Source organism: Moschus berezovskii, chromosome 8 (assembly GCF_049115385.1).
Source record: "Moschus berezovskii isolate FMDL1 chromosome 8, NW_MosBer_1.0, whole genome shotgun sequence".
In the NCBI taxonomy this organism is placed as follows: domain Eukaryota; kingdom Metazoa; phylum Chordata; class Mammalia; order Artiodactyla; family Moschidae; genus Moschus; species Moschus berezovskii.
Genome location: NC_142467.1, coordinates 35119 through 58340, shown reverse-complemented (window position 1 = coordinate 58340; position 23222 = coordinate 35119). Strand labels below are relative to the sequence as shown.

Below are 23222 nucleotides of genomic sequence, written 5' to 3'. Positions count from 1 at the left end.
CTATATATTACTGTAGTAACAGCAGAATACATTATCATCCATGCTGTGTAACAGCAAATCAAAGTTCAGCAGCACTGGGACTTATATGACATTGGCAGGGTTAGCATGTGCATTATTAATCTTAATTTTCCAGTTGGTAATTTTCTTTTGTAAGAATTCAAGAAGCTAAATTACATACTTTAAATTCAAATAAGGTTAAAGCAACTAAGTATCAACAATCAATATGAGTGTGTAGAAATTTTATTGATATATTTCATAGAAATTTAATAAATTATATTTTATTATATTAATACATGCTCTTATTAGTTTAACAAAGGTTCCAGTTTTACATATTGGCTCATAAAAAAAATACAAACTTCTTAAAAATAAAATCTATATATGGTATACAGCTTTTATTGAATTCCAAGGAATGAATTTCTATTTAACCATACATGTAAAATCTTTGGAAACAACAAAACAATATATTATTTCAATTTCCTGTGCTCTGGGATTAATCTTTCTTCTAAGCTCAGATCCTACCATCGCCTCCTTCTGAAAGTTGAAGAAGAAAGGTATGGGAGACAGACTGGACAAGTAATTATATAACACAGGGTCTAGGTCAAGTCTAGCTTCCCTGGGTTCTGTTAATTTATGCATAGGGTTGTGATATCTACAGTATCCACTTAATTAAAAGAAACTGGATTTTAACAACTGATTCAAATGATGCTAGTGTGTTCTTAAAAGTGAACAGGTAGAGCTTTTATCTACATCAAAGAATTACTCATACGTAAAAGCTCAACAGACATTAGGAGTTTGGATTGTGCAATGTTTCCCTCTTCAGAGGCAACCTCAATTACAGAGTTTTTAGCTTGAGATGTTAATTTAATTCAACCTGAGTGTTGATAAAATGTCCTTCAGTTAGGAAGGAAAAAGAAAGGAGAGAAAAGAAAGGCATTTTTTTATTGGGAGATATTTTTACATATAGAAATCTACAGTTTCAATACATCCAACCTCAGTGAACAACAAAATGAAGAGAATTTTAACATGAAAAATCTGTCTTTAACAGCTAGCAGTTTATATTACATATAACTGAAGAACACTAAATTCTCATAATTATTATTGCTACGTATTCTGTTAAACTTCAAGGATTAATCAAGGATTAACAATACAAATTAACATTTCATGCAAAAGTATCACTTATGATAAATTATCTTCTTATATGAAACTAACTTCTTAAAAAAAATAGTTATGTACTGAAAACAGTACTATGCCAAATATCTCCTACATACACGTGTTTCTAATACAAACTAGCTACAGCTAGAGAAAATAATCATCCACATTACTACAAGGCAGATTATATTCTTTCATTTCATCAACAGTCCTATGAAAAGTTCATTACCTTTAAAGGGAAATATTTTGGGCTACCATTTTTATTTTATTGACAATTGATATTTATTTCTAACTGATTTATTTCTAATGTTAAGTTCACACTTCTCAGTGCACACTAAAAGCAAGCACTGAAGGCTTCAGAGACCAGGAAAGATTTTGTACTTGAGAGTGATTCTAGGAAATTCTCTACTACATCTCACAGAAAGACAAACTAATATGTAGATTAATACAGAACTGTGTATTATTAAGTTATTAAAATTAACTTGAAATGTGGCTAGCCGAAATTAGTAAAATATACACCAGAAATCAAAAAATTAGTACAAAAGAATGTAAGCTATCTTATAAGATTTTTATAATGATTACATGTTGAAATGATAATATTTCGGAGATGCTGAGTAAAATGAACTATACTATTAAAATTAACTTCCACTGATTCTTTTAATTTTTTTAATGTGGCAGCTAGAAAAATTTAAATGACATCTACAATTATGGCTCACATTATTTTTCTATTCTACGGCACTGCTACAGAAACAGCAGATTGCATTACACATGTTAATTCCAACCCACACTGTTAAATTTCATATCATTATGGTTTTTGACATAGCATATATAACCTATTATCACAAGGCTCTTGAGCTTAGAATCAAATACACCTCTACTCTTGAGTACACGAACAAACAAAACCTGCTCTTTTTCATCATCTTCTGTATACTAACAACTGTGCTAAACTTTGTTTATATATGATTCAACAAACAGGTAAAAGAAATCTTTTGAATGATAGAAATGTTCTAAAACTGGACTGTGGTAATAGCCACACATCTAGAAGTGCCACCCAGAAGCTGTATGTAAATTGCAGGTAATTCAAATATGATCCTTCAATCCATCAGATGGCTCAACACTGCGAATAAATTTTTCCATGAGGGTTCTGTTACCTGCAAGGATCCTCATTCAAGAGTGGATTATGGAATCACTAGTTGGAGGTGTAAGTTATAAAAACCAAGAGAACACAGAGTAGCCAAGAGTGGACAGTTTATTTGCCTTTAGCAGTACCCAGCTTAGGCAATAATAGCCCTTATAGTAATATACATCTTGTGGCAACCTTACCCAATCTGGGTACCCTATAATTGGACACCTGCTGGTATTTTGCCATGCTAGACAGAACACTGGAGTATAAGGAACCTCCTACTCCACACTATTAAAACCAAATAAAACACAATAGATTAAGTCAAAATTAACATTTGACAGTTTCTAAGGGAAGCTGAAAGTTAAACTGCTCAGTTCTCTTTCCTTATTGCAAGAAAAAGAAGTAGGAGGCGAATTCAACAACTCAAAAATTTGGGTAGTCAATCTGGAAAATCATTGGTGATTAATAAATTTCAAGTTAAGAATATAAGATCATTTTTTGCATTGCTTCTAGCAGACCTTGAAACAAATTATTTTTAATCTAAAATTTGTGAGATTATTCACTATGGATATAATAGTACTGCCACCTTTTGCTTTGAACATTCTCTCCAATAGCAAAGAAATAAAAATAAATCAGCTCTACTTTTTCTATTTTCAAATGGGTCTGAAGAACTATGCGTTATGCTTTATTTAACTCAGGAAAACACAGGAAAGTTAAATACAGATCACACCTTCAGAACCATAATGTTTTTGTGCTTTTCGTGGTCTAAAATGAAAGTGTTGTTCAGTCATATCCAACTCTTTGCGACCCCATGGACTGTAGCCCACCAGACTCCTTTGTCCATGGGATTCTCCAGGCAAAAGTACTGGAGTGGGTTGCCATTCCCTTCTCCAGGGGATCTTCTTGACCCAGGGATTGAACCCAGGTCTCCTGCATTTGAAGCAGATTCTTGACTGTCTGAGCCATCAGGGAAGCCCACTTTGAGGTCTATCTAGTAAATATGAATATTATTTCCAGAGGTCACTTTATCCCACATTAACCCAGAAAGAAAGAACAGAAAATGAAACAGTGGGAACAGTAATAATAACACATAAATAACTCACACTGAATATTGAAATGGATTTTAAGATGTGTGTGTACACACAAATATAAAAATTTGCACACACTTAGTTCCCTCAAGTTCTCAACTTATATGTAAACCAGGTAGACCGTGCAAATGCCAAAGAGCAAGTGGAATAGTAAAATCATTCAGGAATGTTCATTTAATGTAGTCACAGAATCAAGGGACATATTACAGTCCATTCTAGCTATAAATGACTCATCCAGGCATTTGTATAAATCTGTGAATGCATTTGTTATAGTTCCAGACTGAAATTACATCACAATTGTGAACGTGTATGACACAGTGAGTACCTTAAGAGTTGAGTGACACATTTAAAACTCAAAACAGGTACAAAACATTCATCGAATCTAGTTTTCTAAAAAGATGATTCTCTATTGGCTAGTACTAGATACCACCCATTTCACACAACCCAGAATATTGCTCAATGAATGTGGTATCCCAGCACATATCTGGCAGTTTTTTGCACTGTCTTATTCATGCATAAAGGCTTTTAAGACTCCCAAAATAAAAGCACATAAAGATACAAATATATTTTTAAAGATATCTACAAAATAGTTATCTAGGTATCAAAACTGAATTGCATTGTATTAGGATACTTATTTCTGATATTTTCAATATTTAAAGTAGTTCAACTCAATAGTGAAGTTCATCTTTAGGAAGTATAGAGAAAAGCAGTTTTTCTTTAGTCCAAGATATTGTTCAACTCATAGAGCATACATAGAGTAAAACATTAATATATAACTTCCTTGAAAGTTTAAACATTTATAGAATGTTTCTAAAGCTCTAAAACATGTGATTTTAACCTACCAGCAAGAAACCTGGCTTTCTCTAATTTCTCAGCAGCCAAAATATTCCTACTGAGGCACTATTAAATTTGTTGAGAGTTTATGTCAAAGACCTATATCTACTTCTTGGTGAATTTCTGTCATCCTCTCCATTCCCAGACACACTACCATTCCAAACAACGTGCAAATAACTGTTTAGGAAAACTGAGATGCTCACTCTAGCTAGCTATTTACTTTCTAAATAAAATAAACCAAAAACATCTCAAAATTTTTACAGGTTATGCAGAAGAGAGGGAAGGATTTTTTATGAGCCATGCAGCTAAGAGATGGAGTTGATTCGGGGAATATACTACTGCCGTAAGTTTAAGCATATTATGCCTTTTGTAAGGCTCTCTGTAAATCACCATAGAAGCTGATTAAAGTGCGTGCCATAGCTGTATCTACTGCAGACTGGGGAATCACTCCACGCAGATCTGTCTGAATATAGCCTGTCAGAAGACTCTGGCTTGGACTCTCTTTAAGAGGAACACAAAACCAACCACAGGGATGGTTATATCCACGAACAAATTCTGATCTCTTTTCACTCCAGTCAAGACTTATCCCTAAAAGGCAATTTAAAATAACATTATTAATAGCAATGACTGACATTAATCTAAAACTCTCATTAAAAGTATTATCAGATTGCTTATTTAAACATTCTTATCCATGGAGATGAAAATTAAGCCCTAAGAGTGACCATGGAAGAATGAAAACGATAATTACCAAGTGGAATTCTGACAGAGCCTGGTAGATGTGTAATAGGGAAAGTTCTAATCCCTTCAGAATAAACGGCATGTCATCTTGGTAACTCCCTGGAAACCATGAACCTTCCTGTCGCAGCGGACCCCAGGTATCAGAATCAAACCTGTGGTGCCACCCTTGCTCCCACAGGCACCGCCGTATCCAACCTGGCTCTGATGACCAAAGAGGTAGATGAGTACCTAAAACTGCCAACTCAAATATACACTGTACACATAAAAACATTAATTTACCTACAGGTATAGTTTCAAAAGCATGGGCCTTCTAATAGTGTTTTTAATTTTGAAAAGAAAAATACTACACAATCGAGGAAGGAAAACTATTCCAGCACATGCTGAGCATATTTTTTTAGAGTATATGACCAAGAAGCTATTTCTTGAGAGTGACTTAGAAGGAAACCCACTGACGAGACCCCTTTCTTGGAGGCAGTCATGTGACCCATATTTGTTAGCTGTGACATGAAGGGTACTACGTAATGGGGAACAAAAACTCATCAGAAAGACTGCAAAACCCTTCCTGATATTGTTACTTTCATCCCTAAGGGTTAGCATTTGCAAACCAAGCTTATTGACTAGAAAACAACCATGAAGGTTGAAAATATATCTTGTGTAGAAAGAAATATCCAGCCTAGAAAACTCAAAATTTAAAACAAACTGAGAGAAAGTAAGAGGTTTTGAGGCATTTACCACAGGATAAAAGCCCTTCTTTGTAGCCCACAGTATAGGAGAAGTCAACAAACTCTCTTGGGGAGATTATATTCCACAGCTGACCCGCGGTTGTATAACGCATCACACAGCAATTCTGAAAGAGAGCAGCAAACAGCTGTTAGTACTCCAGGAAACACAGACTCACACAAGTTAACCTGTAGTGAAACATTAACACTCACTTAAAATGTGTTATAATGATTACGAACAACATTTCTTAGTGATTCTGACAGATTTAGAAAGCTATATAGCTCACTGTTCTATATGGACATGAGCAGGATATACAATCAAAGGACAGAGGTAAGTTACCCAGAATCCAAATCTCTCTTTTAAAACAGTATCGTATACGATAAGTGGAAGCAGGCAGTGTAGACTGCAGATGTGTAAAATAAAATCCACAAGTACTTTGATTAAAACAAACATGGCAAGAAATTAATTAATAAAACAGAAAAAGCCACTTTGGTTACATAATTCTTTAATACCAAAGGTGGCATTTTTATGTTTGATTTGGCTTAATATTAATGGAAAACCTACATACTATTACCTAGAAAACTGAATATGATGGTGGTATTTTCAGAATTTTAGATTTCAGAACCTCAAAGTTTTACAATTAAAGACATAATTTTCTTAAGCAGAAAGGATATAGCTATTGCAGAAAACAAACTCAGTTCTGACTAACACTCGTTAGAGATTTCTGCCATGACAACTTAGTCTCAAAGCAATGAATATAATAGTGAATGCAAGCATGTATACATGTTCACGTGCACTTGAGCACTCGCGTGCACGCAGTCTCTCACACACACACACACACACACACACACACACACACACACACACACACACACACACACACACACACACACACACACACACACACAATCCGAAGTAGCGTTTCAAAACAAATACCTCTTCAAAGTGCTCCAGAATATCCAAAGAGGTCATTAAGCTGTCCCAATCCAAGCGACAGGGACCTGGGCGTATGTGGTCTATTACACTATTGACAACATCGTCTATCACACCTTGGGCTTTGAAGCTGGAGAAGATATTAAAGTCAAATGCTATTGGAATGAAAAATTCCAGTATGCTCTCACAGTTCAGAGTTCACTTCAAAAAAAGTAAAATTTCGTGAAGATTTTTTTAAAAGAATAAATCCTTACAACTTGTCAGATAAATTAGGTTCTATCAATTATTTCATCAGAATCCACTCTAAAGATCTAATAGGAGATCTGAAGGCTATCTTCTGCATTATTATGAACATAGTAAGTACCTTCATGTTATGGTGTAGCCAAGAACAGTCTGCAGAACACTGATGCTCCTTTACTTTCTATGCTGTTCTTTTCTCAGATACGCTCTAACATGGTATTAGGATATGCCTGTTTCAGCCTGACTTTCAAAAACGTTTTATTAGGAATGGAAAAATAGGTCACGCAGGAATAGAACACCCAGGATTGACTCATGAATAATAGCAGAACTTAACATATTTCAAAGGTGGCATTCCATATCAGTAGGAAAAAGATGTACTATTTCATAAATGGTGTATGGATTCAACAGTTATCCTAACAGAGAAATCTGAATTCTTGATTCATATCAGTCAAGACAATTCCAGACAGACTAAATGCCACTATATAAAAGGTAAAATTTTTAAACTTGGAGAAAATTATGTAAGTTACTATCTTTGTAACCTCAGGATACAGGAAGATTATTTGAATACATAAAACAAATAACACAAGATGATTAAAATTAAAAACTTGCATACCACAAATGACAAAATAAGTAATTTCTTTAAAAACTAGTCCCAGACTGGAAGAATATAAGTGTAACACAAATATATTTATGTCCGACTCTTTGTGACCCGACGGACTGTAGCCTGCCAGGCTCCTCTGTCCCTGGGATTATCCAGGCAAGAATACTGGAGTGAATTTCCATTTCCTTCTACAGGGGATCTTCCTGAACCAGGAATCGAACCCGGGTCTCCTGCATTGCAGACAGATTCTTTACCGTCTGAACCACCAGGGAAGCCCATAACAGGTGGTGCTAGTGGTAAAGAGCCTGCCACCCAACAGGAGACTTTAGAGATGAAGGTTTGATCAGTGGGTTGGGAAGATCCCCTAGAGCAGAGCATAGCAACCCATTCCAGTATTCTTGCCAGGAGAACCCCACGGACTGAGGAGACTGATGGGCTACAGTCCACAAGGTTGCAAAGAGTTGGACATGCCTGAAGTGACTTAGCACAGCACAGCACATACTTACTATAGAAGATATATGATTCAGTTCAGCTCAGACGCTCGGTCATGTCCGACTCTTTGCGACCCCATGGACTGCAGCACACCAGGCCTCCCTGTCCATCACCAACTCCCAGAGTTTACTCAAACTCATGTCCATTGAGTCAGTGATGCCATCCAACCATCTCATCCTCTGTCATCCCCTTCTCCTCCCGCCTTCAATCTTTTCCCGGAATCAGGGTCTTTTCCAATGAGTCAGTTCTTCGCATCAGATGGCCAAAGTATTGGAGTTTCAGCTTCAGCATCAGTCCTTCCAATGAATATTCAGGATTGATCTCCTTTAGGAGGGACTGGTTGAACCTCTTTGCAGTGCAAGGGACTCTCAAGGGTCTTCTCCAAAACCATAGTTCAAAAGCATCAATTCTTTGGCGCTCAGCTTTCTTTATAGTTCAACTCTCACATCTATACATGACTACTGGAAAAACCATAGCCTTGACTAGACGAGCTTTGTTGGAACCATTGTTGAAACAATGAGATAAAGACAATCCAAAGAAAATATGGACAAAGGACTAGACTGACCTGAAAGACCAATAAACCTAGAAAAGATGTTCAATATCACTCATAGTCAAATAATTACTAGCAAGATACCATCCTGCCAGAGATTAAGAAATTAATAGCAAGTGTTGAATGGAAGAAAATGACATCTCTCAAAGTGCTATCACCACTTTACAGAACAGTTTGACAACAGGTACATACCCAAGAAAATGATACACATGTGCAGAAGGAAAAAGATGTACTATTTCATAAATGGTGTATGGATCCTAACAGAGAAAATAAATCTGAATTCTTGCTTCACATCAGTCATGACAATTCCAGATAGACTAAATACCACTATATAAAAGGTAAAAATTTTAAACTTTGAGAAAATTATGTAAGTTACTATTATTGTAACCTCAGGATACAGGAAGAGATGTAGAAGGAGATATGTACCAAGAAGCATACTATAGAAAATAATTGACAACAACCTAAAAATTTATCAGAAGGCAAGTTTGCAAACATAGAAAAACACACTGTGGTACATGAATACAGAACTGAAAGTGCAGATCAACACGTGACAACATGGGTAAACTGAAACATAACACTGAACAGAAAAAATTAAAACAACTAGAAGCAACACACACACATATTGTCAAAGTATGAAACATGAGTCCTGCTACTTCAAGACAGCAGTTACTCGTGAGAAAGAAAGCAAAGAGAGACAGATTGGCACCAACTATCATTGTTTTGATGGTCTTTTTTCTCTTTTAAGCATTTGAAGCTTTTTATCAGTTTGCAAATATCTCAAGCTTATATTATCCTCTGTCCTAAATCTTAATGTTTTAAGTAATGTGACAAGAGACAAGTACTTAAATAATTATTAATTTCCAATGATTTCTTCAAGACAAATTCTTACAGCAAAATATGCTCCAGTGCTGAATAAATGTAGAAGGAATATTGGAAGTACCTTATATACCACGGTGAGAAATTAAGATTTTATCAGCTATGCCATCATTTAGGATTCCCAAAACCACCAGCTCTATTCACCAGGGACACAGACATTTTGAAAGTTTTAATGCATAACATGGTTTTCTTCTCAGAAAGTTTAAAATCTTAAAAGCAAAAGCCAAACTTTACTGGCAATGATCATTTAGTGATCATGAGTGTATGTGTACATACATTTGAAGTTTAGCAGTATCTTAAGAGCTGCTGCTGCTGCTGCTGCTAAGTCACTGCAGCCGTGTCCGACTCTGTGAGACCCCATAGACGGAAGCCCACCAGGCTCCCCCGTCCCTGGGATTCTCCAGGCAAGAACACTGGAGTGGGTTGCCATTTCCTTCTCCAATGTGTGAAAGTGAAAAGTGAAAGTGAAGTCGCTCAGTCGTGTCCGACCCTTAGCGACCCCACGGACTGCAGCCTACCAGGCTCCTCCATCCATGGGATTTTCTAGGCAAGAGTACTGGAGTGGCTTGCCATTGCCTTCTCCGATCTTAAGAGCTATCTAAAGCTATAAGAATTACTTACAGATATCCATTAAATTCTTCTGACGGTTTCCTCCAAATTATTACATCTTTCTATAAAAATAAAAAGTGCACAGTGATAATTACATAGGTGGCAACCTGGATACAAAACTGACAATTTCATAAAGTCTACAGCATTAGCTTTGCAAGAAAATAAAACATAAGGAAAGATTCAGAGAAATACATACAAGTCACTCATACCATCAAATAATCCATATCTGAATTTTTTCTGTATCCTAAAGTACTACACATCTTGCTTAAATTACAGACCCCTAGAAAAAGACACCCAAACGCTAAGATCCAGTGATGGCACTCTCATTGTTCATTATTTGCATAATTACAATCTCATCTATTTACCATTACTGAAGAATTTAGTCTAAGATAATAGAAATCTTAAATATTTAATTCTGAATTTGCTCATATATGTTTTAAAAATTAAGCAATTCACATCTATAATGACAGTACTACCCTGAATCAGTCCCGACATTTTTTTCCAGATAATCTCTGAAGAAATTCTGAATATCAGAATAGCTAAAGCTCTTAACTGGAAGAGTCCTAGTTTCTAGGGTTGGCCCTGTCATCACTCAACTGTGTGACAGTTTGGGTAAGTCATACTAGTGAAAGGCTTGTTAAAATATCTGAAATGATTTCAAACTATCAATTACTATACTTTCTTAAATTGATGATGACATGTTTTATTTATTGACCTGAGAGCCTGCTCTTTACAATCTTGTTGCCATGAGTCTATTCTTGTGTCCATTATCTGAAGAGCTAATGACAGCAGTGCGGGATTGCTGTTCCTCCTCTGTGAGCCATTAAACCACCAGCTTTACTGACACATTCATCGATCCTGCACATTCATCTAAAGCGTGGTCCACATTTTTCCACACCATCTTGAAAGTCATCCACCAGCTCGTTAGAAGACAGACCCCAAACACAAGTAATTTAATTAATTTACCGTCTTCTTAGCAACTCGCCACTTTTCATCTTCAAGGCTGTGGTACTGGATAAGAGTGTTTTTAAGTCTAGTCGCCAAAACAGCTGCATCAGGCAGGGCTTCCATTTGTTCTTCCTGTTAGAGAGACTAAGATTATCATCAGCAAATACCAGAGTTAGATCCAGCAGACGAGGCGGGGAGGTCTCAAATCTGACATCATAAAAAAAAAAAATCCTCCGGGAGCTGTAGAGACACCTACACCTGGACCCCACCCCAAGTCAGTAATCAGAATCCCCGTGCACGGCTCCTTCCTCAGAGCTTCCAGGATGTGGAGTACAAAGGGATAAGAATCACATATCTTGCGTTATTAAAATCCTCAATAAAAAAGAAGATATAATCCTATTTCTCTTTCTAATAGAACTGAACCAAAAGGAATAAATTTAAAAACTCAAGTAACTTTAAAAACAAAAACAAAACTGCTCTTTCCAAAATACAAAAATAACATACAAGGCATAAACTCTTAAAAGTCCTTAGCGTTTTAGCAATTGAAAATTTTCATTTTACCATCCAACAGATATAGCACTCATTCTAGCAAATAAATGACAACCACAATTGGAAACCTCTTACATCCTTTAGATAGGGCTGGGGCGGGGGGTGGGGGGCGGAGATAGGGCTGCTGCTGCTGCTGCTGCTAAGTTGCTTCAGTCATGTCCGACTCTGTGCGACCACATAGACGGAAGCCCACCAGGCTCCCCCGTCCCTGGGATTCTCCGGGCAAGAACACTGGAGTGGGTTGCCATTTCCTTCTCCAGGAGATAGGGCTAGAGACCTCTAAAGAATTTCAAAAGTCTCCAGAATTCTACTGACTTCAGTATTTTATTGGATGAAGTGTCACACGATTCAGTGAGGTACCTGTGTGACAAAAGAGGTGATCTGAAGACCTTTGAGCTGCCAGCACAGAATAAGTGGTTCATAGTTTTAAGGCAATAATTTATATAAAGAGGAATGTATTTTATGATTAACAGTCGCAAAGATAAGCTATCGTTCAGCAATACTTTGAAAGGGAAATGATAACTTGAAAGAAAATAATATGAGGGATTCTATAATGTAATCATTTTAGAACACTGCTGCAGATTCTCTGATGACTCTGTGACACGGCATGACTTCCGCAGCTACAAAGTCATGGTTAGAGAGGTCCGTGCAGTCTCTGCCTGTCTCTGAGAATGATCACTCCCGGAGCCTCTGATCAACAAGCAAGCACACGAGGAATGAGGTTACCCTGGGGCTGCTGTGTGGAAAGGCCCAAGTGGCAAGGAGAGGAGGGGAGGGAAAAAAACAGACACACACACACACACGAAGGGAAAAACAGACACACACACAAACACAGATCCAAAGTCCCAGCTCCAAAAGCCTATTTACAGCTTCATGCCTAACGGGCATCTCTTGATTCTCCAGGCTTCCTTCAATTTGCCTCAGTCTTACTTGTCTTAATAATTTTACTATTAAAATGATAATTGAGCCAGCTGCTCAAGATTAAAAGCCTCAGAATCACGTTCATAGATCGCTCAGTCATGCCTGACTCTTCGCGACCCCATGGACTGCAGCCTACAAGGCTCCTCTACCCATGGGATTTTCCAGGCAAGAGTACTGGAGTGGGTTGCCATTTCCTTCTCCAATCAGGAGGTTCATCACACGCCAATGCCTACAATGCTCCTCTCCTACTGGTTTTCTTCCTGTCCCTTAGGTAAGTCCAGCTCATCGCTGACTCTGGGCCTTTGTACTCACCATTACTTCTCTGCCTGGATTCAGTTCAGTTCAGTCGCTCAGTCGTGTCTGACTCTCTGCGACCCCATGAATCACAACACGCCAGGCCTCCCTGTCCATCACCAACTCCCGGAGTTCACTCAAACTCATGTCCACAGAGTCGGTGATGCCATCCAGCCATCTCATTCTCTGTTGTCCCCTTCTCCTCCTGCCCTCAATCCCTCCCAGCATCAGAGTCTTTTCCAGTGAGTCAACTCGTCGCATGAGGTGGCCAAAGTATTGGAGTTTCAGCTTCAGCATCAGTCCTTCCAATGAACACCCAGGATTGATCTCCTTTAGAATGGACTGGTTGGATCTCCTTGCAGTCCAAGGGACTCTCAAGAGTCTTCTCCAACACCACAGTTCAAAAGCATCAATTCTTCGGCGATCAGCTTTCTTCACAGTCCAACTCTCACATCCATACATGACCACAGGAAAAACCATAGCCTTGACTAGACGGACCTTGGTTGGCAAAGTAATGTCTCTGCTTTTTAATATACTATCTAGGTTGGTCATAACTTTCCTTCCAAGGAGTAAGCATCCTTCAATTTCATGGCTGCAATCAGCATCTGCAGTGATTTTGGAGCCTGCCTGGGAGCCTGCCTGGATTGCTGCTGCTAAGTCACTTCAGTCGTGTCCGACTCTGTGTGACCCCATAGACGGAAGCCCACCAGGCTCCCTCGTCCTTGGGATTCTCCAGGCAAGAACACTGGAGTGGGTTGCCATTTCTCCCAAATCTGAGTGTGACTAGTAACAGCCTGTAGTAACAATTTCAGTTTAAACCTCCTGTCCTTAATACAACATTCCCCAAATCACTATAATACCCTTCTTTCATTTTCTGCATCGTGTATCACTATGTGAAACTAACTTGTTTATTTACTGATATACTATATTCTGGGTTTCCCAGGTGGCTCAGTGGTAAAGAATCCACCCGCCAATGCAGGAGACACAAGAGACCTGAGTTCAATCTCTGCATCAGAAGATCCCCTGGAGAAGAAAAGGGCAACACACTCTAGTATTCTTGCCTGGGAAATCCCATGGACAGAGGAGCCTGGCAGTTTAGTCCACGGGGTCACAAAGAATCAGACACGACTAAATACACACACACAATACTCTACTCTTTGACTACCATCTCCCTTACTAATAAGAGGGGTGGTCCAACATCTGCTCTTTAACTACTATATCCCCACCAATTAGAACACTATCTGAAATACAGCAGGCCCTAAATATTTATTGAAGTGTATTTGCTTCAGAACATGAATTATTTGGTCTTAACTGCTCTCCTTTTGGTGCTATGGTACTCTCCAGTAAAAGGTTAAGGAAGAAGAGGCTTTGGAGAAAGCTGTCCATTTATAAATCACGAACTTAATGTTAGGAGGAGATTAAGAAAAGATCTAAAAAAGATCTAAATGGAATATCAAGGCTCACACCTGTGGGAATAAGGATGCAGTTCTCACCACAGGTGCACACAGCAGAATTACCTTGCTATAATTTGCAGTAGTTGTTGATGTTGACAGAGGCTCTCCTTGGTCAGGCTCCTCTGGGTCCTCTTCGTGATGAGGCCTCGCTTGGAAAGCTGGTGGCTCAGGGGTAAAGAATCCACCTGCAATGCAGGAGATGTAAGAGGTGTGGGTTTGGTCCCTGGGTCAGGAAGATTCCCTTGGAGGAGGGCATGGCAACCCCTCCAGTCTTCTTGCTTGGAGAATCCCATGGACTGAGAAGCCTGGCGGACGACAGTCCTCAGGTTCGCAAAGAGTCGGACACAACTGGGCAGCACACACGCCAGCTCCTGGGCTTGTCCTTGGACCCCACGGTCCAGTTTCTGCAAGAGTCCTGCCGAGTCAGTTTAATGAAATCCCCTACCCTCGAACTTCCTTATCCCACCTTCAATCTTATCACCCTAGTCTGTCTGCCTTTAGCAAGAATCCTTTAGGATTCTTAAAGTTGCTTTAGGGCAACACCCCTTAATAATTTTTCATTCACTGACACCCACCTTGCTCCCTGGCTATCCACCCCCATTTGCCCTTGCTGTATTCAGAATGAAGCCTAGTTCTATCCCAAGGTTTCTTTTCCACTACTGCAACAGTCACTGAATAAGATCTGCCTTTACCACTTTAATGTGTCTGCGCCTCTGGTTTTCTGTGACACTGATATTGGATATTAGATTTCATGGACCACAGCCAAAGAGTCTGATTCAGTGGGTCTGTTCTGGAACAGAAAACTAAGTCCTTTAAAAAGCCTCACTGATCATTCTGTTATGCAGTCAGGAGTGACAACCACTAATCTGAAAACTAAAGTGACAAAAATAAGTCAGTGCTATAGGCAATATTTAAACAGCACAAACCAGAGTATAAAAGCCATTAAACATGATAAAACATGAAAATGATACAGAAGTTCAGGAAAAGAAAAAAAGCTTCTCCTCTATTCTCTGATGATCTATCTTGAGCTCTGCAAATTAAACTGACAAAAGATAAACAGAAAAAAACACAAAATATACTTGATGTCAATATTTAATTTCTATGTGCAAAGAGAAGCAATTACATGTGGAGTTTATACACCATTTTAAAAAAGGGTGATAAACTGTGGAAAAATGACATGACAAGGGAAAGGGGGTTTGAGCTTCTAGGGGTGGTAAGTTATGGCAAAATAGATATATGAGGAAGAATAATAAAAGATAAAGGCCAGTTTAGTAAAGTTTGACTGTGTAGACCATCTGAGTGCCAGATTTCTGTCTCCAATGACAGCAGTTATTCTCCTAGTACAGAAGAGAAGTCAGACCTTCACAAACGGAAATTTATGTCCTACTTTTAGGCAGATAGTGGAAAGAAAAATAGTTCTTTCTGCTTTTGCTGCTACTTAATTGCCTTCAGCTCAAAGTAACCTTTTTTCTGAAGTAGCATATTCTGGGGTGGCATATACCTTCGAGGGCTTCCGTGGTGGCTCAGTGGGTAAAGAATCTGCCTGCAATGTGGGAGACCTGGGTTCGATCCCTGGGTTGGGAAGATCCTCTGGAGGAGGGCATACCCACTCCAGTATTCTTGCCTGGCAAAGCCCCATGGGCAGAGGAGCCTGACAGGCTACAGTCCATGGGGTCTCAAAGAGTTAGACACGACTGAATGACTAAGCACAGCACATCCCTTCAGAAACATGGAAAAAGTATATATAGAAAATTCAATAATATAAAACTTAGGATCTATGAAAATGTGCAAAATATTTAATAATTATAGATCCTAACCACAGACTAAAAGTGGATGAGCTCATTCAAAAAGTCTGTGAGTCAGGAATAGATCCTCTTTCCACTCAAGAGACTGCCAACTTGACAGCCAGTACAATGACCTTATTAAAGTGTATGTTACAAACACACACCAGTTCTTGAGAGCACTTACAAAGGAAATTTAACTTATCTATTACTGGGATCATGCTGATTAAACAATATTCTTTAAATCCAAGCAAGGGTCGCCTACCAGATTCCAGTGTCTGTCAGATGAAAGTATTTTAAAAACTGTTTGATAGAAATCAGAGGTGAAGTGGAAAGCTACTGTTAGCATAAACCATACTGTATGTATGCAAATCTAGCACACAAAAAGTAAACAATAAAAAACTACCTATAAAGATGAGAATCTGAATTTTTCAGGTGGTTACGTTAGTTATCATTCACTCCTACTGGATAATATAAAGTTCACGTTCCGTAATGTGGCTTATGGGTCCATTTCCAAGCCCACTGTCTAATTTCTACTCTTCTCTCCTGGACACCACCTTAAGACTACATCAGCTCCCCCTCAATGTGAAACTCCTGTTAATGGGCCTCTTTAGGTGTGACAGAGTAGGAGGTAGAAAAGGAAGAAAAGAAAGTTTAAGTATAAACTTGGAAATCTCTCTTCTAGTCTCATGAAGTAGTTAACCAGGCAGTTAACTCTTGCATGGGTTTTCTTCAAGATTAAGTCCAAAAGGGAGTAACAGTTATTTTCTAAACTGATCATCTGTGTGTGGACAGGCAATACAGAGCATCTCTCGTGGACCAAGGTGGGATGGGGGTGGGGGAACAACACTGGGCTTATCAAGTTCTTGAGGCTTTCCAAACATAAGAGGACATTCACAGTAATTGAAAAAAAAAACCCACAATATGCCCTATTCTAATCTCTGCCTGTGGAGAATGTCAGGAAATGTTTTGAATACCATTCTGAATTCCCTCTTACTAACCTTCAGTTCAGTCGCTCAGTCATGTCCGACTCTTTGCGACCCCACGAATCACAGCACACCAGGCCTCCCTGTCCATCACCAACTCCTGGAGTTCACTCAAACTCATGTCCATCAAGTCGGTGATGCCATCCAGCCATCTCATTCTCTGTCATCCCCTTCTCCTCCCACCCCCAATCCTTCCCAGCATCAGAGTCTTTTCCAGTGAGTCAACTCGTCTCATGAGGTGGCCAAAGTATTGGCGTTTCAGCTTTAGCATCAGTCCTTCCAATGAACACCCAGGATTGATCTCCTTTAGAATGGACTAGTTGGATCTCCTTGCAGTCCAAGGGACTCTCAAAGAGTCTTCTCCAGCACCACAGTTCAAAAGCATCAATTCTTCGGCGATCAGCTTTCTTCACAGTCCAACTCTCACAACCATACATGACCATACTAACCTTACTTGACCTTATAATAAACTCTCAAAACTCCAACTGTTATACATCGGAGAGAACAGGGACCACAACTGTACCAGAACCTAACAGATCCATATAAAAGGTTATATACTCTTGACAGTTTTATAACCAGTTCAGTTCAGTGGCTCAGTCATGTCTGACTCTTTGCAACCCCATGGACTGCAGCATACCAGCCCTCCCTGTCCATCACCAACTCCTGGAGCTTGCTCAAACTCATGTCCATCAAGTCAGTGATGCCATCCAACCATCTCATCCTCTGTCATCCCCTTCTTCTCCTGTCTTTAATCTTTCCCAGCATCAGGGTCTTTTTAAATGAGTCAGTTCACATCAGGTGGCCAAAGTATTGGAGTTTCAGTTTGAGCCAAGTGCTAAGTAATGTCTGTCTATATTTTTTTCTTCTGTTAACTGCTGTCATATCTGACTCTTGTGACCCCATGGACTATAGCCCGCCAGGCTCCTCTGTCAAGGGGATTCTCCAGGCAAGAGTACTGGAGTGAGTTGCCATTTCCTCCTCCAGGGGACCTTCCCGACCCAGGGATCCAGCCCAGGTCTCACGCACTGTAGTCAGTCTTTACTATCTTTTTGCTCACATTTTCCATATTTATGTTTTTAAAGTTGTCACTAGTGCAGACAGTGGCTCCCATCATAGAGTGGGCAGCCTTCACAAGTTAAACATTTTCTTGAGGCCATCTATCAGCATCATTGTCTTTGACCAATACAATTTCAATTTGTGTCAAACGTCAGTGAAATGGCCATAGGTTTCAATTATATAAGGAACATAAGTGTTAGTCACTCAATCGTGCCCGACTCTTTGAGACCCCGTGGAGTGCAGCCCACCAGGCTCCTCTGTCCATGAGATTTTCCAAGCAAGGATACTGGAGTTGGTTGCCATTTCTTCTCCAGGGGATATTCCCAACCCAGGGATCGAACCTGGGTCTCCTGCACCACAGGCAGATTTTTTACTGACTGAGCTACAAGGGAAGTCATATATGGAACATAATAAACATTTTAACCTTTAATAAAAAGTGAATGCTATAAAAATCTGTTTGTACTTATGCAGTATGATTAAGTCAGAATCCACTTATTAAAGAAGTTCATATCAGAATTGCTTTACCTTCCATTACCTGATTGATGTGGGTTTCATTTATGTGAACAGCTTAAATTTAACATTCCATAGATTTTCCCCAAGTTGTACAAACCAAGGCCTTGTAAATTAAATTATATTTTCTACCTAACATAAAAATTTCAGCATATGCTTAATTTCTGATCAATTCTGAATTAGTAATTTAACTTTCCCAATTAGTCAAGTACAGCAGTTTCTCATTTTTGAGACTGGCTATAGCAAGAATGCAACAGGGAAGGAAGCCTCCTGCAATGAGATGGATATACCTCTGATTCAGTGTTCACTTTAGCTTATTTTAGGGGCTTCCCTTGTGGCTCAGCTGGTAAAGAATCCACCTGCAATGCAGGAGACCTGGGTTCCATCCCTGGGTTGGGAAGATCCCCTGGAGAAAGGAAAGGCTACCCACTCCAGTATTCTGGCCTAGAAAATTCCATGCCTATATAGTCCACGGGGTCACAAACAGTCGAAGGTGACTGAGTGACTTTAACTTTCACTTTTCACTTTCATAGCTCAGTTGGTAAAGAAACCACCTGCAATGCAGGAAATCCGGGTTTGATTCCTGAGTCAGGAAGATGCACTGGAGAAGGGACAGCCTCCCACTCCAGTATTCTTGTGCCTTCCTTGTGGCTCAGCTGGTAAAGAATCCGCCTGCAATGCAGGAGACCTGGTTTGATCCCAGGTTGGGAAGATGCCCTGGAGAAGGGAAAGGCTTCTCACTCCAGTATTCTGCCCTGGAGAATTCCGTGGACTGTATAGTCCATGCAGTCACAAAGAGTTGGGGACACGATTGAGCGACTTTCACTTGGCTTATTTTAGGACACAGTTTACAACACCAATTAGACTTGTACAAAACTTAATATTAAATTCTAACAATGTCACAACTTTGAGTCCAAGTAATATTCGAGCTCCTAATACTCTAATCCTTCATTTAAAAAAAATAATGGCTAACATTTATTGATCATTTACTACATGATCAATCTTTCTGGCCACTTTAAACTGTATTCTTTCATTTAGTTCTTATAAATAAACTTACTACTGTTATCTTTATTTTACAGAAAGTGAAAGTATCAATACGGAGATTGTCTCCTGTCCAAGATCACACAGCCAATAAGTGATGGAGCCAGAATTCCAACCCACGACCTCTGCCTTCAGAGATTAAAGGGCTATTTTGTAAAACACTGGAAGCTGATCACAAGCTGGAAGAGTGTCTACATTAAAAATGTGACATCAGGTTGAATTTGCTGTATGTTGCTCTTGAGCCTAAAAAATGTCAGGTAACCTTTCCTAATTGCAATTTTGGGACAGCAGCACCATTAATTTATTGAGGAACTCCAAATTAATATTTTTAGTACCGAATTTGGCACACAGTGAGCACTGGGAAAACACTGCCTCCTAGTGTCTCCGCCGACGCCTGGCGTGAAGGCGCTCACCTTTCATCGTCCGCGCACCGCCGGGGGCGCGGGGCGCTGTCCGCCGCAGGGGCGCCCTCAGAGGGCCTCCCCCGGCCCTGGGGCGCTGGCCGCCGCTCCCGCATCCAACACACCAGGTGCCTGCCGGGGCGGAGCGGGCGCAGACCCCGGTCCCTCCAGGGCGGCCCCCCGGACGCAGCCCGCCTTCCCGAGGCCCCTGCCGGGGCAGCCCCGGGAGGACGCCCCACCGCCCCTCAGCCCCGCCCCGCCGCCGCCACTCACCGCCGCTCCGGGCGCTCGGAGAACCAAGAGGCGAGCAAGCGCCCGGGCCGACGCGCACCGCTCCCTGCGGCCCCGCCCGCCGAAGCCCCCGCGGCCAATGGGCGCCCGGCGCGGCCGGCAGCCACCTATTGGAAGGCCGTACGTCTCCCGGGGGGCGGGCCGAGCCCCGCTCCGCCCCGTCGCTTCCGGGGCAGAAGCCGGTAGGCCGACGCGCGTCAGCTGGCGTTGGCGGGCGCTGACCCGCGGCCTGCGGGTTGGTGGCAGCGGGTGGGCCGACTCCGCGAGGGGTGTGAGCCGACGCCAGCCCGGCCCCTGGCGCCAGCTGGGCCCTTGCGGGCTTGGCCCGTACGGGGCGGCCTGCCTCCGAGCGCCTGAGGGCGGGTTGCGCGTGGCCGCGAGTCCGGCGGGGCCAGAGAGCGCAGAGGCCTGAGAGGGCTCTGAGGGCCGCTCGGGCCCTACTCAGAGACGGATGGCGTGTGCGCGGGCGGGAACCGCGGGCGCTCTCGGCCCCCGGGACTCGTCACCGCCGCCGTGCGAGCCGGTCCTTCTCAGCGCGGGCTTCGGGGGCAGCCCGGAGGTAGGGGCTGCGGCGGCCGCACAAAGCGCAGCGGTTTTCCTGTGTTGGGAGGCGAGTCACCCATCTGACGGGGCGTTTGCAGATACATTTACTGGGATATGTGGTTTGAGAACCAAGAAAAGGAAGGAATGCAGTGCTATGCTATTAGTTATTTTAGACTTAAACGGGAAAAGTAGTATTTCATAAAATTTTTATTTAGCGTCCTGAAAAAGTTTACCTAGCACCACCTGATAGTTATTATGGGCAAATTTTTAAAATCTTACCTCATCATACATAAAAGGAATTAATTAATGTCTTACATGTATTCATCTGTAAAACACACCTACCTTGGGGGGCTCTGTGGATTCAATGAAATATAAAGTATGTAAAACTCTAATCAAAGCATTTTTAAAGGACTGTCTCAAGGCATTATCCTATGTACATACAAACAAAAACCACAGTGATTGACCAATAATAATTAGCAAGTGAGTGAGCCCCAGGCCTAGCTCCTTAAAGCAGATTACTTAATTTCTGAGTAGCTGAACTGGAATTTTGTCCCGGCATACTGAACGCTAAAACTGGGGCACTTAACCTGCTGCTGCTGCTGCTAAGTCACTTCAGTCGTGTCCGACTCTGTGTGACCCCATAGACGGCAGCCCACCAGGCTCCCCCGTCCCTGGGATTCTCCAGGCAAGAACACTGGAGTGGGTTGCCATTTCCTTCTCCAATGTGTGAAAGTGAAGTCACTCGGTCATGTCTGACTCGTAGCGACCCCATGGACTGCAGCCTACCAGGCTTCTCCGTCCATGGGATTTTCTAGGCAAGAGTGCTGGAGTGGCTTGCCCGTTGCCTTCTCCGACTTAACCTGCAGGAAACACAAAATGTGTTTCACAGGCTCTCTATTGGGCATCTACCTGTGCATAGCATGGGGGACCAGAAATCAAAGACCCAGTACATGCCTGGAACGTTTACACAGGTAAACGGTGTGTGGGGAGGAACAACTCCATATTAACCATTTCCAAAAGGTAGAAAATTACTATCTCTATTAGAATTGAGCTATGGGTACGTTGCTCAGTAGTTTGCCTATTCTCTCACAGAATCTGGTAGAATTTGTTTACAAATCAACATGGCTTTTTTTTTTTTTTTTTTAAAGGAGTTGCATAAAGTTACACATCACTTATGCCTCACTTCAGTTCAGTCACTCAGTCGTGTCCTACTCTTTGCCACCCCATGGAGTGCAGTACACCAGGCTTCCCTGTCCATCATGAACTCTCGGAGTTTACTCAAACTCATGTCCATTCAGTCGATGCCATCCACCCATCTCATCCTCTGTCGTCCCCTTCTTCTCCTGCCTTCAGTCTTTCCCAACATCAAGGTCTTTTCCAATGAGTCAGTTCTTTGCATCAGGTGGCCAAAGTATTGGAGTTTCAGCTTTAGCATCAGTCCTTCCAATGAACACCCAGGATTGATCTCCTTTAGAATGGACTGGTTGGATCTCCTTGCAGTCCAACGGACTCTTCTCCAGCACCACAGTTCAACCTTGGTATCTCTAATTTTCTTGAGGGTATCTTTAGTCTTTCCCATTCTATTGTTTTCCTCTATTTCTTTGCATTGATCACTGAGGAAGGCTTTCTTATCTCTCCTTGCTATTCTTTGGAACTCTGCATTCAGATGGGTATATCTTTCCTTTTCTTCTTTACCTTTCGCTTCTCTTCTTTTCTCAGTTATTTGTAAAGTCTCCTCAGACAACCTTTTTGCATTTCTTTTTCTTGGGGATGGTCTTGATGTGGACTCCGGGAGTTGGTTATGGGTAGGGAGGCCTGGTGTGCTGCGGTTCATGGGGTCGCAAAGAGTCAGACATTACTGAGTGACTGAACTGAACTGAGACCATAATTCAAATAAACCAAAAAAGCAAAGTTCAAATTTTATTTGTTGTTCATATAGCAAAATATTCAGGTGAAACTGAAGACCAACTAACAATATAATCATCGTAAATTATATAACTGAAAAAAATGAAATATTAGTCACTCAGTTGTGTCCTACTCTTTGCAATCCCATGGACTGTAGTCCACTAGGATCCTCTGTCCATGGAATTTTCCAGGCCAGAATACTGGAATGGGTTGCCATTCCTTTCTCCAGGAGTCTTGCCCACCCAGGAATCGAACCCAGGTCTCCTGCATTGCAGGTGGATTCTTTACTGTCTGAGCCACCAGGGAAGCCAATTTCCCATGGTAAAGAACTTTCATGGAATGTTTAATATAGTCCAGGCACAACTCTAGGCAGGTATTATGATCTCCATCTTGCTTATTAGGGAACTAAAGTTTAGGAAATTTAGATAATTAACCTAAAATCACACAGCTAACGAGTGACAGAGGTCAGATGTCAGTACCAAACAGAATGCCCCATCAAGGACAGCAATAGAGTTTCTATCTGGGTGTGGGCGGCCACGCTGGCTCTCGTCTGCTCTTGGTATCTGAGGATCAGGAGACGGTCAGCAAA

General features: G+C 41.1%; 1 protein-coding gene and 1 long non-coding RNA gene across 3 annotated transcripts in view; one reads left to right on the top strand and one right to left on the bottom strand.

Annotated features, from left to right (window-relative positions):
* Positions 1-224: 224 nt before the first annotated feature.
* Positions 225-20291, bottom strand: STARD4 (StAR related lipid transfer domain containing 4). 2 transcript variants are annotated; one of them, XM_055430452.2, is made up of 7 exons: positions 20168-20291; positions 14183-14304; positions 10920-11033; positions 9966-10015; positions 6589-6715; positions 5665-5779; positions 225-4782 (listed from the first exon to the last, which is right to left on the bottom strand). In XM_055430452.2, exons 3-7 carry the CDS (start codon positions 11022-11024, stop codon positions 4553-4555), a joined length of 627 nt encoding a protein of 208 aa, XP_055286427.1. In that variant the 5' UTR covers positions 11025-11033; positions 14183-14304; positions 20168-20291; the 3' UTR covers positions 225-4552. The 2 variants fall into 2 exon arrangements, with proteins under 2 accessions (XP_055286427.1, XP_055286429.2); XM_055430454.2 differs by lacking the exon at positions 20168-20291 and adding an exon at positions 19907-20146.
* A 71-nt stretch (positions 20292-20362) lies between these two features.
* LOC148777006 (uncharacterized) overlaps positions 20363-23222 on the top strand; it is a 31042-nt gene continuing 28182 nt past the window's right edge. The window contains exon 1 of the long non-coding RNA XR_016037974.1: positions 20363-20744. This is a non-coding gene — a long non-coding RNA (uncharacterized LOC148777006). The remainder of the gene's footprint in view (positions 20745-23222) is intronic.

Excerpts from the sequence above, each read along its gene's own strand:
- STARD4 (XM_055430454.2), bottom strand. Across the intron at positions 10,016-10,919 it reads GGCGAGTTGCTAAGAAGACG|AAAGATGTAATAATTTGGAG; the intron begins GTAAATTAATTA and ends TTATTTTTATAG. Across the intron at positions 4,783-5,664 it reads AGAAGGGCTTTTATCCTGTG|GGATAAGTCTTGACTGGAGT; the intron begins GTAAATGCCTCA and ends ATTGCCTTTTAG.